Here is a 16509-nt window from a genome sequence, read left to right as displayed (position 1 = left end):
AACTGGTGTGTGAAATTCACAAGAGGCCTGAGGTCCAATGTTCTCATTAATGCTACAGCAGAGGCGCTAAACAGCTGGGGTGTTCTATCTGTCCATACACTTTAATCTTTCCAGCTGCTACTGATGAAAGCACATGCAAAAAACATCCTACAAGTAGTAATTTGCTTCATTAAAATCACAATCCTGACAGAGACAGCATATGAGCATACATATCTGCAGAATTACAAGGACAACCAGCCATCCGTAAAGCCAATAGAATATGATAAATAACTAGAAAGCACGCAGACCTCCCAAAAGTTGTTTTCACTGTCAAAGCAACACGTTTCTTTTCTTTTTTTACTAAAGTTTCATGTCATGAAATCTCTACTCTTTGTTTTCTTGATTTAAGAGTAGATGTGCGAGCTCATTTAATCATCTAAATAATCTAAATTCAGTCATCAAGTTACTTCATATATGTGAACAGTGATGTTGTCCAATGTTAAAATCAGCGGTGTCCTTTTTCACGCTCTTTCAATATCTGTCCTTGTGCAGGCTCATAAAGGTTCAGATATAGCAAACAGAATAACAGTGTGACTCTTTGCTACAACGCCAACAAGTGTGAGCCAATAAGCTTTCTCTGGGTAAAAATTATGACCGCTCAGAACAAAAGCTCTCACTGAAGAAAGGCTATCTTGGCTAAAGTCCAAATTTGCTTTGGGACGCAGGGTTACACCCAAGGCATTTAAGCAAATATTGTATTCACAGAAGCCCATTCAGGTCAATAAATGCTCCAAAGAACACTCAAATGACCCCAAATTCTCACAGATTTGTTACGAGCTCAAATTCCTAGACTGGTCTATACTGACCATCTATGACCATCTATATACGTGTGTTTATTTTGGACCTTAAACTGAGAAGCAGTTAAAAAATGAGCATAGCATCAAAAAATAGCATCATAAAAGTATCATGACAACTTTTGTAAATATTGAAGTTGCATATTTTTTCTGACTCAGGGCTCTATGCATTCAGCCTTTGAAAAAACTGTTTTGTGAGTCCTCCAACCCCACATATACTGGGATAATTACAAAGCCAGAAGGAGCACACAGAGGGCTGGAATCGGACTGTTGTGCCTGAAAACGAGAGTAGCAGCTGTGGGCTACAGGCGCTAGGTGTCCCTGGCTTGTGTACAGCATCACATCGACGTGGACAAAACCTGGTCTGCGCTCAAACAACACAGTCATTGTGCGGCAGGCACTTCAGCAGTCACCTTGGCTTCGCACAGACAGGATGTTCAGTAATCAATCCCTCAGGGAGAGTTTCTCCAGGTGGTACTACACATTCTGCAGCCACGGAGCAAGGATTCAGAGGGATTTGAGTGGGCAGAGCTCTTTCAGACACAGCAAGCATGTGGCTTACGAGTGGAACTAAAGAGTTTTCACCCTCGTTTGTTTAAACTGCGCCTTTCTTTCTGGAAGTGTCACATTACTCTTGTCAATTTTTACTCAGAATGAAGGTGGGTATATAGATATTACTTTTAAGAACTTAACTTGATTTCACTTTATAGCTCAGTCAATATCATCTATAAGGACTTCCTGGAATTATCTTATCCTGCCAATGATCTGCAGCTAATCAGACCACCATGCAGGGTCCAAATGGTAACTGTTACAGACTGAAACCAGCACCCTGTGAAAATCTGACTTGAGGGATTTGCGACCATTAAGTAGATTATGGTGGTAGGAGCTGGTGGAACCCGTAATGAATGAGCTGAGAAAATTTTTCACCTCTCATCAGTAATCCATAAACAGCTCCAGAAAGTGGGGGTATGGGGAGAAATGTGGCAAGGTCTGATGTCAGAGCGGACAAGGAGGAAAAAACACCTCTACAGGTAGAAGATCTCCAAACTCAGCAGCGTTTTTATGCCAAGAAGGGATATTTATAGAGCTGCAACTGTCTTTTAGTTGAGCAACTATTTTCAGAACAGATTCATTGTTCAAGTTATTTTTCAAGAAAAAAATCACTAATTCAAGGTTGTCATTGTTAATTTTTGATGATTTTCTTTGTTTTATTTATTAGTGATCTTAATTTGGGGTTTGGACTATTCGTCAGGCAAAACAAGCTATTTCAAGACGTCACCTTTGACTTTTTGAAACTCTATGTCATTTTATTGACAAAACAATGAATCAATAAATATGGAAAATAATCAGCCCATTAATCAAAAATGAAAACAATGGTTAGTTGCAGGCCTAGATATTTGATGTTGGGAATTGGCATAAACAAGGAGCGGGTGGTGAGAATTTAATGAGCATTTTATTCAAACGCCAGAATAGACTTACTATGTTCATGAGCGTGAGAACATAATTTTGCACATGCTCCTTGCCGTGGAAGCGCACCACCGAGTCGTCCACAGCCAGCAGCACCTCAATGTTGTAGTCATCTTTCTTCGCGTGCCTCCTCTTGCGCTCGGACTCAGACAGTTTATGTTCGACAAGATCCAGAGCCGCAGGGAGGTCTGCAATCCCAAAGTTTGCCACTGCAAAATATATAAATATAAAACAAAAACAAGTCAGTGAACAGACTGTGGGAATGTGATGCATGTAGGATATTTCTTGTTATTTCAGTTTCTGTGGAGTGATTTTTGTCTCTGTCAAATCTGACAAACCTCTGTCTTTGAGTGTCAGGATGCGCAGGAGGAATCCTTTGGGATCATTGACAGGCCTGTGGACTTCATATTTTCTAAGACACTTGATCTCTAGTAAAAATACTTCCCTTTGGCCAATGCCAATGCACCCCTTGCCCCGACCACTTAGCCCTACCACTCTGTTTTGCGTGTTCACATGTAGGGGTAGTGGTGTCCCAAATTTTTGTTGGGATAGAGTAGTAGGCATCATATCATGTCATTTCAATGTATTCACAGTATAGACTTTTCGTAGATGTGAGAGCTTCTGGCCGGGTCAGACAGGTGGCTGTCAGTTATGTAATACATGGGGATTTGGAGCCAGGCTAAAAGCTGTTAATATGTCACTTTACTAAGTTTTTAATATATTTTCAGGTGAGAAAGTAACCATTTTGATTCCCAATATGTGGTCAGTTTATCCAAATGACTCCTGTTTGGAAATTTGCTGCAATGTTTTTGAAGACGAGAGCTGCCAGTCAGACTGGCCGGCGGCTGTCTCTGGTGATACTACTGCAGAGATTGCGACAAACTTGTTGCGTCTGTTTACAATAACGCCATCAACGACTAGTGATGACATAGCAGGGTCTTGAAGAGTTGTCCCATTTCACAGGGGAAGATTTCAATCACTACCCTCTTTTAACTCTGTTCCAAGGGACATGTCAAACAGCATGGGGCACTTGAAAACAAGTGGTAGGGGTACAAATAGAAATGGGATTGGGCCTTAGACTCATCAATCTTTGGCTTACAGAATGAGATGTGTATTTTCTCTCAGCCCCACATTTAGCCTAACTATAATATGTTGCATTCATAGCAAAAATCCCAGCTGAGTAGCAAACAATCCTAACATTTACCGATGTCATGCACAGTATGCCATCTTTCTATTACAGATTCAGGCCACAGCCGAAACTATGAAATAATCCAGATGTCTGAAGATGAAATGTAATGTCAGAAAGAAGAAAATAAGTAATAGAATAGACTTTATTGTCATTGCACAAGCTTGTGTACAATGAAATTTGCTGTGCCGTACCTGAATATAAAGTAATAAATACACAAAAAAAAAAATACTTTAACATACATCCGTGCACGTGGTGTATTATTGCACATCTAGTTCATGACACCAAGATGTTTGATTTTGTTCAGTTCAGTGATGGCTCTTGGATAAAAACTGTCCTTCAGTCTGGAGGTGCGAGCTTTGAGCTTTGAGTTCTCTGTAGCGCCTTCCAGAGGGTAAAAGACAGAACAGGTGATGACAGTAAGATGAAGTGATCCATACGTTTGGAACATTTATTTGATACGCTGAAAACCAAATTGCTATAATGTGAGAAACACCTGAAATACTTGGCCCATCTCGTCACCAAATTTCTTTAAAAATCAATCAAGTTTCTGATGTCCTGCTACCTAAATAACCAAACAAGCCAGGGTTTTTCCTGCATAGAGTAATTTATGGCGCCCCCCAAAGAAGTTTTAGCCAGCCCCAAAGGCAAATCACCAGCACCAAAATGATAAAAAATTGAGAATAAAAATAGCAATTTAAATCCTCTCTAAATGTTTTTAAGAGTAATTTACCAAACAACATTAAACAAGCGGAACATAAACTTGAATATGAGCGCTAATCTCAGTTTTATCTCCAGAGTCAGGCTCTCCTGGTGATTTATTTAAATATTAATATAATTTTTTTCTTTTCTTTTATTCAAGCATAATATATATTTTTGCTTTTCAAATTGTCTGAAATAACAGGAAAATGCATAGATTTCTGTCAAATAAGGTAACACAGACCGATCATGCTAACTGTTATGTGTCATCGTCCCCCAAAAGCCCATTCTGAGATAGGAAAAACCCTTCAAGTCATTGCAAAATTTCCTTGACAGAGGTAATAACACTTCTAAATGTAATTGCAGCATGTGTTGACATAGTGAACATGTCAGGCAGAAATTGGCTCATGGCAAGTTGCCCGAAGCTATGAATTATAATAATCTTTTGTAAAAGCCGGCAGTGATTCAAGCCTGCTAGATACAAATGGAGACATGAAACATTATCTTATGCATACCAGAAAATCAATTGGATCAGATAATTTAACAAGTACAATGTAGAAAAATGAAGGATGAACGCATGGTTCTGCAAAAATAACTCCGACGACTGGCTCCAGGAAAATCTACCAAAACGTAATTTATTGTAAATAACAAACAATAACAGATAATCGGATAAATGCTTAACAGGTGACAACTTATTTGCACCAGTGGCAGTAGAGCAAATTAAGATAAATGTGTTCAACAACTGCAAACACTGGACTATTTTAATAAGCAGTAAACAACTGTCACAGCTAAATCTCATCAATAACACATATTCTTACATAATTTAACTTTTATGTTATAGCATGGAAACTAAACTAAATAAAAATGAGACTGACAGCCTTAATTGGGACATTGGTTCTCCCATCAGGATGTAACAGCATTGTAATGGACAAAAATCTGAGAGAAAGAACTAGGGCTGTGCGATAATTCTATATAATTTATCATCTTTCAATGGAATCATATCATGACAAAATCATAATGATAACGAATTACGTCGTCTAAATTGATAACAGCACATTCCAACTCATATTTCTCAGACAATCTGATATATAGTAAATATTTTGAGGGAATATAATTTGAAGATTGCAGTTTTGTTTTAACATAACACTAATTGTGGCCATGCATCAGTGTCAGCATCAGTCTATAGCTGGACATGTTATGTTCATGTTGCACTAAAGTGCTTATTAAAATAAGAAATGCTCATTACTTTTCGAATAAGTTTTTCATTCACACGTGAGTATACAAAAATAACCTTGTGGTTATTTCATATACTATAGACTATTTAAGTAATTACTAGAAAACTATATCGTGATATATATCAATATCGAGATATGAAATAATGACCTATATTGGGATAGAAGATTTTGGCCATATTGCCTAGCCCTACCACAAAAACCACAAGGAACACTGCAAAAAACTTTGCAACAGTGAAGATTATGTTAAACAAGGCTACAAATACAGGACATTAATACCTTCCTATGTGACTAACATCTTTCTAGAGCGAGTTGATGACTGAAGGTGTTTTGCGTAGGGTACAGAAACAGTAATGGAAAAGGTAGAAATGGCGGCAATATACAAATGAAAATCTAGCTGCATCACAGTATAGAAAAATGTTGTCTGTAAAGATAAAATGAGTCCAATGCAAAGGGCGGTAAAAAAATGAGGCTTAGAAAATGTGAATGAGTGGCTTGATTAAAATTAAGCTTGAGGGCTGTGGAGTAAAATGAAAAGACGCTGGGAAATGGAGTAAATCATTGAGTATAGGGAGAACTTCCACGTAGCAAGGAAGGAATTGGAAAAGGAATTCATGATGGAGTTGGGTCGTTTGACTGCGCAGGAAGCACGTTGGATTTTTAGTCATTGCAATGCTGCCCTGAGAACATATTCCAATGACTAAAAGTCCAACGTGCGCGAAGGAAAGGTAAAGCCGCATTCATTTTTTGGGTTTCCTTTGCTGACCTGGTTGTTATAGCGAACATGTTACCAAACGGTAGCCGTTCACAAAACTACCACACATGAAGCAATATTAGCATTCATTTTGAGTCATGTTTTTGGCCACATGATGAATGGAAGTCCAATATTTACTCTTCTTTTAGCTCTTAAACATATGCACTTAATCACACAACGTATTCACACACAGTCAAAACACACGAACACACACAGTGCTTTTTGTTTCCACTGACGTCAAGCTTCTTCTCCTCGCCTACCTTCATTGTGGAGGTCCTCCCTCCGCTGGCCCGTCTCCCGCTTGATGGCCGACCTACGGTAGACCACATGGACACGCCCCTTCACTTCCACATCCTGTTGGCCCTTCTCGAGGGGCTCGATGAAAAACTCTCCATTATCAGTCCGGATCAGACCTGCCTGGAAAAAGAGGGCTTACAATTAGTGCACCCCTCCTCCTTCAAAGGACAGTAATTCAACCAGGGCCAGTAATTACTGTGTACCTGATCAATTGGAATTATTTTAAATGGGCTGGATAATGGGAATGACCCGGTTAGATGCAATTTAGGGCCCCTCACCAACAAGCCCTTTACCAAGAGTGTCAAAATGATTTCATACTGAACGAGATGATAAGTAGCAATGTCTATTCAGCCGTATGTTTCTATGTGCTTTATGTTTTTAAATGTCTCGCATTGTCATGCCTTCCTCCACAGAGCTGCAGAGGAGGGTCTGGCTAGTCCACACAGCATTCCGGGATGGGAGAAAAAGGTGCTCTGGTTTATTGGCATTTCTTTAAACCAATCACAATCGTCTTGGGCGGCGCTAGGCACCGGACTAGGCAACGGTGCCTCTGCAAAATATCCTTGGGAAGGAACTTGTTGTGGTGGAACATGTGTACGTTTAAAGGTTGTTTTAGTCGTAACAGAATAACAGAAAACTCAGATTGGACAGATAGTCTAGCTAGCTGTCTGGATTTAGCCTGCAGAGATCTGAAGAGCAGTTAACCATAGTCCTCATGAATCGACCGGAGTTTAAAATGCCAACACAAAGAAAACGGAAGGTGACGGACATCCGGCCGAAATGAGAGACATCCGGCGGAATTTCCAGCGGCACCTGAACAATCCCGGTAATGAAACCTCGTCAATATATATGTTTTTAATGAACTCAAAGCTCTGTTTTAGTCTGACACCAATCTATGATGTTCAAAGAATTCAAAGCCGCTGTAGACGTTTTACAGTCATATTATGCTCATTTTCAGGTTCATAATTGTATTTAGAGGTTGTACAACAATAGGCTACTGCTCTGTACCCCCCGCGACTGACGCTTGCACACACACAAACAGGAGAAAAAGGAGAGGAGACGACACGATGACCTAAATTGAGGACAGCTACGCTCGTTATTGTAAGTGCAATGATAAGTTAAAGTCAGTACTTTATCAAACGTATGAATGTGTCCCAGCCCAGGCCAGAATAGGAAAATAACTAACATTGAAAAGATCAACAAGCCACTGACAGATATGTTCAAATTTGATTGATTCAATAAATTATTATTTTTTGTCTTAAATCCATCAGCCATTTTCTGCAAACATTTACAGCATCCTGAGCCTTTTTGGTAAGGTTACTAGGAAATCTCAGCCCAGAGTAGTTTTATTCTCCCCAAACAAGTTTCCTTTTTATTTTTAAAGAACTATACAAAAAAAAAAACCTTCTCCCGCAACTTCATTGCAACAAACATAAAATTTTTGATTTATCAGGCATTTTGGGCCACAACAATCTCAAAACAAGGCCGCGAATTCCTGGAGGGACTGACAATAGAGCTGTTTGGAGCAGTTTGTGAACAGTGTTTTCTGTTGGGGATGGTAAGTGCCTTTGGGGTGGACTTTGGGCTTTTTCACTTTGTAAACCTATAACATGCACAAAAAGATATATAACACAATAATGGAAAAGGGAAAAGCCAAAAAGCATAATTTGGGCACTTTAAGTAGTCACTTCCTCTCAACCTGCCTGATGTGCTCCACTTCAATAGCAATTTCTAACAATTACCCTTTTAAATACCCACAGTGACCTGCTTTTATTCAAAGGTAAGTACATGGCCAGATATAAACAGTATTTTTAAGTGCACAATGAGTGCACATGGGGAATTGAATTACAGGTTGGGAAATCAGTCATGCCTGTCTCTTCTGAGGTACATTTCTCCATGAATGATTGTTGATTGTCAGTGAAATAATAGCCACTATAGAAAGAAGACCTAGCGCTTGTATTTAGAGGAACAGCGATCATGAGCTGACATCTATTGTTGATTTACATAACTGCAATAATTCTGCTGTAGCTGCACTGTAAATATTGTGAAATTGTGTTTCAACATCAACATGACACACACCTCAATTCACTAGAATGTCACCAGAAATGCAACACAAACAGTGCAGTTAAAATAGTTGTTTTTTTAATGGCATAAAAGCACGTGGTTTGACACTTTGTGGCACAACACATAAGAAACGCAAACATTTGCACGCACTGATTTCCATAAAGTAAACATTCTCTGCTTCAGGCCTCTTTATTGTATACCTAATGTGACTGGAGGTAAATATTTATGGTCCTGCATAAAAGCTATGCCGTAGGTACGTACGTAGGTACTAGAGGATGGATACCCGACCCGAGCCTGACGGGACCCTACAGTACCTGACGGGACCCGACGGTACCCGACGGGCCGGGTTCGGACAGATATTTAGAAATGATGTTCAGGATCGGGTCGGGCTCAGTCACATCAGCGTGATAATATGTGATTGGGCCTCTTGTGTGCGCCTGTGTTAATGTGCGCTGATGCGCTCATCTGTTGACTTTTCCAAATGCCTTCCTACAGTTGCTTAATAAAAGCGGGCTTTCCACACAAACAAACGTACATGTGTCATTAGTATGAGAAAAAAACAAGATTTGAACTGTCGGGCTCGGGTCGGGCTTGGACATAAATACCTTAATGCCTGTCGGGCTCGGGTCGGGTTTGGTTACTGCTCTGTCGGACGCAGGCCGGGCTCAGACAGAAAAATGCGGCCCGAACCGCACTCTAGTAGGTACATGTACAATCTAGATAGGGACCTTACGCTGTAGCCTGATGTGCACCTCTCAAAAAATGTATACACATCGCAGCGACGCAGGCCGCAACACCTGTGGCTGGTCCGCTTGGCCGTGGCTTGGTAGCGTTTAATTTCCACCTACTCATATCCGGGTTCTCCTTCTCTGTAAACAACATGAAAACCAAGGCGAGGGTTAACTTCTCCTGCATCATATTTCTGACTGTGGTAAGAAAGGGGAGACATTTTGTTTCTCTCTCTATGCCTCTAGAGTCAGTACTCTCCGAAGCTAATCACCGTCACTCTCTCATTTGCTCTACCACACACTCCCCATGCATACACACATGCCGGCTGTGCTATTCTCTTAAAGAGATACGCTAGAACAACACAGACACTAGCACACAAGTACAAACTTCAGGCCACGTAACGTAGGCTAAGGCGTAAGCTCTGCTGAGAGCCTCCACAGAACCATAAATCCTGCTTTACACAGCAACAATCATGATATAAGCATGTATGAACATTAAAGTTTTCACTGGGAAAGCTGCTTTTAAACCAATTTTCTTAATTTACCACACAACAACAATCTGCATTGATTCAGTACAGGCATTTCCTTGATATGAGAGCTTTGAGTGCAAACCCAACGTGTTGTTTGCAGCCTTTCTTGAGTGAATAAAATATGACTTGTGCCAATATTACACAGGCAATCAAGTTATCACAAATCAGATTATGTCAGGGCCATTTTGTTTTTAAAGGTATAGTAAGCAATGTTAGTCCAATTCACTGTCAAATTCAGCAAATATCTATATCCGGAACACGCCAAACATGTTCCGGCACCTCCGACGTTGGATCCCGAACCTTTTTTATTGGATCCGGCACCTCCTGTGTCACCATGAAAAATGAATCACCTAAATGATTGTGTAGTGTTCAATAATGTTATCTGTCTTGTTAGTCTTTATTCCCCATTGAAGTTCCACAAAAATCTTGTGTTTGCATTTTCGATGTGTTTTGAGGTGAATTTTCAGGGTAAAACAGAGGGGGGAGAGGGACAGAGGGAGGGGAGGCACTTACAACAGCGGTGCTTAACATTTTCAAATACGCTGGCCAGTCGGATCCCAAACAAGCAAAAAATGTTTCAGCCGATCAAGAACGTGGAGACCACGGTGGGTTTTTTGGTTAATTTAATAGTCCGATGGATAACTGCTGCTTGTGACGAAGTGTTTTTTTTTTTTGTTTTTTTTACATTTTGTACCCATGCAGTGCATGTTCTGAAATAAAAATAAACATTGCCCTGATGTACACACAGCGCTGTTTAGGTTTTTTTAGTCAGAGAAGCTACGCAGGCAGTGTAATTTTTTTTTTTTGATCCGTTACCTCCAACCCCCGTTTTGAGTCGCCGGATCCACCCCCCCCCCCTGCGCTCCGGGGCCTCCCACTTTACAAATTAAGCACTGCAGTCCCTATGGCCACTTGGCCAGTGTGAATGCAATTGGAAAAATCAGAATCAGAATCAGAATTAGAAAGGGTTTTATTATTAAGTACGTTTTTTAACACATACAGTACAAGGAATTTGTTTTGGTGTTGTTGGTGCACGTCACACATTCTTAAGATGGAATATTAAACAATGTAAGGATAGGTACAAACAATATAAGTATAAGTATATTTACACAGTATGTATTAAGTTAAAAATAAAGAATAAATAAAGATATAAATAAAAAATAAAGAGCAAAGAGCATTACAGCAGAGAGAGAACAGTGGCATGAAGGTGGAGAGTCAGGGTGGTTTCCGGGCCTTGTTAATAAGGCTAGTGGCGGAGGGGAAAAAGCTGTTCATGTGACGTGAGGTTTTGGTCCTGATGGACCTCAGCCTCCTGCCAGAGGGGAGTGTCTCAAAGAGTTTGTGTCCGGGGTGGGAGGGGTCGGCCACAATCTTTCCAGCACACTTCAGAGTCCTGGTGACGTGAAGGTCCTGGAGCGGCGGCAGATTGCAGCCAATCACCTTCTCTGCTGACCGAATGACAGGCTGCAGTCTGCCCTTGTCCTTGGCTGTGCTAGCAGCTTACCAGATGGTGATGGAGGATGTGAGGATGGACTCAATGATGGCTGTGTAGAAGTGCACCATCATTGTCTTTGGCAGGTTGAATTTCTTCAGCTGCCGCAGGAAGTACATCCTCTGTTGTGCTTTCTTCACGAGGGAGCTGATGTTCAGCTCCCACTTGAGATCTTGGGAGATGGTAGTTCCCAGGAAGCGGAAAGACTCCACAGTGTCAATTGCGGAGCCACAGAGGGTGATGGGGGCAGGTGGGGCTGGGTTCTTCCTGAAGTCCACAACCATCTCCACTGTCTTTAGAGCGTTGAGCTCTAGATTGTTTTGCTTGCACCAGGTCACCAGGTGGTCAGCCCCCTATCTGTAGGCGGACTCGTCGCCATCAGAAATGAGTCCGATGAGGGAGGTGTCGTCCGCAAACTTCAGAAGCTTGACAGACTGGTGACTAGAGGTGCAGCTGTTGGTGTACAGGGAGAAGAGCAGAGGAGAAAGAACACAGCCCTGGGGCGATCCGGTGCTGATGGACTGTGAGTCGGAGACGTGTTTCCCCAGCTTCACATGCTGCTTCCTGTCAGACAGGAAGTCAGTGATCCACCTGCAGGTGGAGTCAGGCACGCCTAGCTGGGAGAGTTTCTCCTGGAGCAGAGCCAGGATGATGGTGTTAAAGGCAGAGCTGAAGTCCACAAACAGGATCTTGGCATAGGTTCCTGCGGAGGATGTAGTGGGGGGCCAGGTTGACTGCATCGTCTACAGACCTATTGGCTCTGTAGGCAAACTGCAGGGGGTCCAGGAGGGGGTCAGTGATGGCTTTGAGGTGTGAAAGCACAAGGCGCTCAAAGGACTTCATAACCACAGAGGTCAGGCCGACGGGTCTGAAGTCATTAAGTCCTGTGGTCCTTGGCTTCTTGGGGACAGGGATTATGGTTGAGGTCTTGAAGCAGGCTGGCACGTGGCATGTCTCCAGTGAGGTGTTGAAAAATGTCTGTGAACACTGGAGACAGCTGATCAGCGCAGTGCTTCAAGCTGGATGGGGAGACAGCATCCGGTCCAGCAGCTTTCCTGGGGTTCTGTCTCCTAAAGAGTCTGTTGACGTCCCTCTCATGGATGGAGAGAGTCGTCACTGAGGTGGGTGGGGGGGGGGTGGAGGGGGGGGGGACCTTTATGGAGGGCATTGGTGGGGAGGCCCAGGACCCTGCTTTGGGGGGGGAGGTGAAGCACAGTGGCTGTAGCTGTAGAGAGGTGTCGTGGGGGATGGTGTCAGGACTGTCCTTTTGTCTTTCAAATCGACAGTAGAACTCGTTCAGGTCGTTGGCTAGGTGTTGGTCATTGAAGGAGTGGGGGGGGGGTTTTTAGGCTTATAGACAGTCGCAGAGTCGTTCGCTGAGAACTGGCATTGGAGCTTCTCAGAGTACCGTCGTTTAGCCTCCTTCACTGCCTTGCTAAACTTGTACTTTGACTCTTTAAATCTGTCTTTGTCCCCACTCCTGAACGCCTCTTCCTTAGTCAGCCTTAACCTTCTGAGTTTGGCTGTGAACCAGGGTTTGTCATTGTTGTAACTCACCCTGGTGCTTGATGGAACACAGCAGTCCTCACAGAAGCTGATGTATGACGTCACAGCCTCTGTGTACTCATCCAGACTGTTGGTAGCAGTCCTGAACACATCCCAGTTAGTAGAATCCAAACACGACTGGAGATCCTCCACAGCCTCACTGGTCCACTTCCTTGATGTCCTCACTACAGGTTTGCAGAGCTTTAGTTTCTGCCTGTAGGCGGGGATCAGGTGAACCATGACGTGGTCAGAGAAACCCAGTGCAGCACGGGGGACTGCGTGATAAGCATCCCTGACTGTGGTGTAACAGGGATCCAGAATGTTCTCCTCTCTGGTCGGGCATTTAATATGCTGTCTATATTTAGGGAGTTCATGAGTGAGGTTCCCTTCATTAAAGTCTCCAAGGACAATAACTAGGGAGTCCGGGTTGGTCCACTCCAAACACAGTATCTGGTCGGCGAGCATGCGCTGTGCGTCCTGCACGTTGGCCTGCGGTGAGATGTAAACACCGACCAGAATCAATGAGTGGAACTCACGGGGTGAATAAAAAGGCTTACAGTTTATGATGAAATATTCCAGGTCAGGAGAACAATGCTGCTGGATCACTGTCACGTCGTTGCACCAGCCGCTGTTGATGTAGAAACAGATTCCTCCACCTTTAGTTTTGCTGGAGAGATCCGTGTCTCTGTCCGCTCTGAAAAGCTGGAAGCCTGCCAGCTGAAAAACGGTTTTGGAGGAGAGTAGTTAGTAGATCTGTTTAGAAGTGGACTTTTCCTATAACTACGTTCCTGTAACTACTTGGTCGGAAAGCAGCTATAGTCACCTAGCTCTCTATTTTCTGTGTGCGCTGAACCAAAATCTGGTGTTCCTATACTGCCCTGGCTGTGTAAATGCAAAACAAACAGAAAGGTGCGCACAAGCACCAAAACACTACTCCAGCCAATCAGCAACAGGCGGCGCCAGTTGCTCGTGCAAACAGGTGATGGGGGAAGCATCTTGAGAATGTGCCGTGAGATTACTGAGAAACAGAGGAAAAGGTCTGAAGAATAGAAATAAAAAAGAAGTTGTATGACCGAGAAGGAGGAAGATCATTGTTAACATCGGGGAGGCGTTTCAGCTGCAGAAATCTGTTGTTTTCACTGGTCGCTATGGCAATGCGCAACCATGAATCGTGGGGGGCAGAGATTCTGAATGGGGGGTGTATTTGTTTGGCAGTTGAGTATCAATAATCTCTGTGCAGCATCGCTTACTGCACCTTTAAATGACCACACAAACATTATTTCTTTCTGCATATCTGAACAGATTTGCCAATAAAGAATTTGTTTTGGCTATGTATTGGTCCATAACCTCAACATCAGCTCGTTTGCTAGTAAACATAATGTGAATAATGTATTGTGTGGCAAGTGTGTAGAAATAATCGATATTGTTATATCAGTGTATCAAATGACAATCTGAAATGAGTGGTCGTAGTAATGAACCAACAGAGAATTATTACCTGAATCTGCAGCTCCCCTCAACTTTTTTGGAGCTTTTATAGTACTTTCGGCTCATTGTTTAGCTGTCCGGCCTGCAACTTTACTGTTTTGGTTCACTCTAACCGCTCTCATATTGTCGTTTTTGGACTCGTGCAGGCTGCTGTTTTCAGCTCTAAAAACCCACTGTACACTACCTGCTCAGCACTCAACAGCAGACACACATAAGTTAGCAACTAAAGTGACAGATATTTCCCTCAGAAGTTGGTGAAGAGAGTGAATATTGGATTTACATTAATCAGATGGACAGAGACATGACTCCAAATGAATGATAATTTTGCTCTATAACATGCTGGATGTTTAACTAAACAACTGTTTGTGGCCATAAAAAGTTGCAAGTGTTGTATGCTTGAATGTTAATCTTTTTCCTCCAAGTTTCCAAAGTGAAAGTGCTAAAAGGCAGTGTCCAACTCAATCAATTGTTCACTGGATACAACATATAGCTTTGTCTGCTGTGTCGATGTAAAATCTCATGCTACAAAGCTGTGAGTAAAATGATCTGTTTATATAACTGCCTGGTCTTACAGAATTCTGTGAAATGATCATGAACTGTTAACACTGCATTACATGGTGGTGACACGGAATGTGTGAAAATTCTGTGTGGCCAACAATGCCAATGTAAAGTCAATGAGAAGATGACGTAGCATTAGGAGCGACTACGGTAGCGAGTAGTATGAAAGCCCGAAAATCCACGTATGGAGTTTGGTTGGGGTGGTGGATGGGTCAAACACAGGACTTTCACCCAGAAGACCAAGGATCGTGTCCCACGTGTCACGTTTCCTAAACGTAACCGTCTCGTTCTTCTTTTCCTAAACCCAACCGTCCCGTTGCTGTCCTGCGTCCTGTTATTGTTTTCCCAAACCCAACCGTTTATTGTTTTCCTAAACCCAACCATCCCGTTCTTCTTTTCCTAAACCCAACCGTCCCGTTGTTGTCCCGTGTGTCATTGAAATGTAAGCCCACCCTCAACTTTTCCCTTAACTTAAGGGGCTGTGTTCATTTCACGGAATTCTTCCGTGGGCCCATCACGGAATTTTTTGCAATTCCGTGAAACTGCCACAGATTTTGAGTTAAGGGGCTGTGTTCATTTCACGGAATTCTGTGAGATCAGGTTATTATATAAGGGTCTTCATTGTGTAAATATGTTTGTATTATTACTATTATTATTATAACTAATTCTATTTTTTCTATTTCTTATACTTCATTTATAATTTTTTCTCCTATGTCTACTTAATGTGTATTTGTGTTATTCTGATGTGTGTAAATGTTTTCTTTTGAGCTGCTGTTGCACAAGAATCTCCCCAGTGTGGGATTAATAAAGTCTATTTAATCTTATTTTATCTTAACAAAGGGATATCCTTGTTTAACAGTCAACTTGGCTCGCTGTTACGGCCTGTATGTGCATTCAACATTGGCATTTGTACAAAGCTTATACTTCCATTCATTTTGTATCACCATTTATGCTTTGTTGGGAGGATAGAGAGACTATTGCAGCTTACATTGGGCAAGAGGCAGCATACGATGCAACAAAAGTGTCATATAAAGGCAATATGCACCCAAAAAAAGTACATATTTCCAGTCATGAAGGGTGGATCCAGAGGTGGTAATATATCTTTTCAAGTAACAACTTGTAATTGTTAATTAAGCAAGAAACCACCCAATATTACCTAAATGAAGCATAAACAGTGTTGCATCCTCTACTTATGAACCAAACAAATCTGTAGTTGACACATTTCATCTTTGTGTTGCCATGTAGTTAAACTTAACCAGCACAAACTGCTCTTTCTGATTACACCTCACGGTGAAGTTTATTTTATTTCTCAATTTCTTACTCCTTACGAAGAAAAAAAGAAATCTATCCAACCTATCATTATACTTGTGAAGAAGGCAGACCAACAAGACTTTGGCAAGAATTTGTGTATTTACAACTGCAAAAAGAAATCTAAATACAGTGCAGTTAAGGGAACATTGTGCCTAAAAAAAACTCCTTGGCATGCTGTAGCTCAGGACTAACAACACAAATGCTGCGAGCTTAAGCATGGACATGTGACAGTGAGGGCAAAGAGGAGTGAAAGAATCTGTCCAGTCCCTGACCAGGAAATGCCAAGTAAGACATGCTCGAATACTTCCTCTGTGGTCTCTTATTTCAG

At 42.0% G+C, this 16509-nt stretch overlaps 1 protein-coding gene across 1 annotated transcript in view; it reads right to left on the bottom strand.

Annotated features, from left to right (window-relative positions):
- The window catches only part of adamts14 (ADAM metallopeptidase with thrombospondin type 1 motif, 14), a 53775-nt gene that overhangs the window by 27950 nt on the left and 9316 nt on the right, over nt 1-16509 (bottom strand). The window contains exons 3-4 of the mRNA XM_078279449.1: nt 6432-6588; nt 2313-2509 (exon numbers count right to left, since the gene is read on the bottom strand). Of these exons, the coding sequence (XP_078135575.1) occupies nt 2313-2509; nt 6432-6588 (354 nt within the window). The remainder of the gene's footprint in view (nt 1-2312; nt 2510-6431; nt 6589-16509) is intronic.

The sequence above is a fragment of the Sander vitreus genome, chromosome 21 (assembly GCF_031162955.1).
Source record: "Sander vitreus isolate 19-12246 chromosome 21, sanVit1, whole genome shotgun sequence".
Taxonomy (NCBI): Eukaryota; Metazoa; Chordata; class Actinopteri; order Perciformes; family Percidae; genus Sander; species Sander vitreus.
This window is presented reverse-complemented; position numbering and strand designations above follow the sequence as displayed.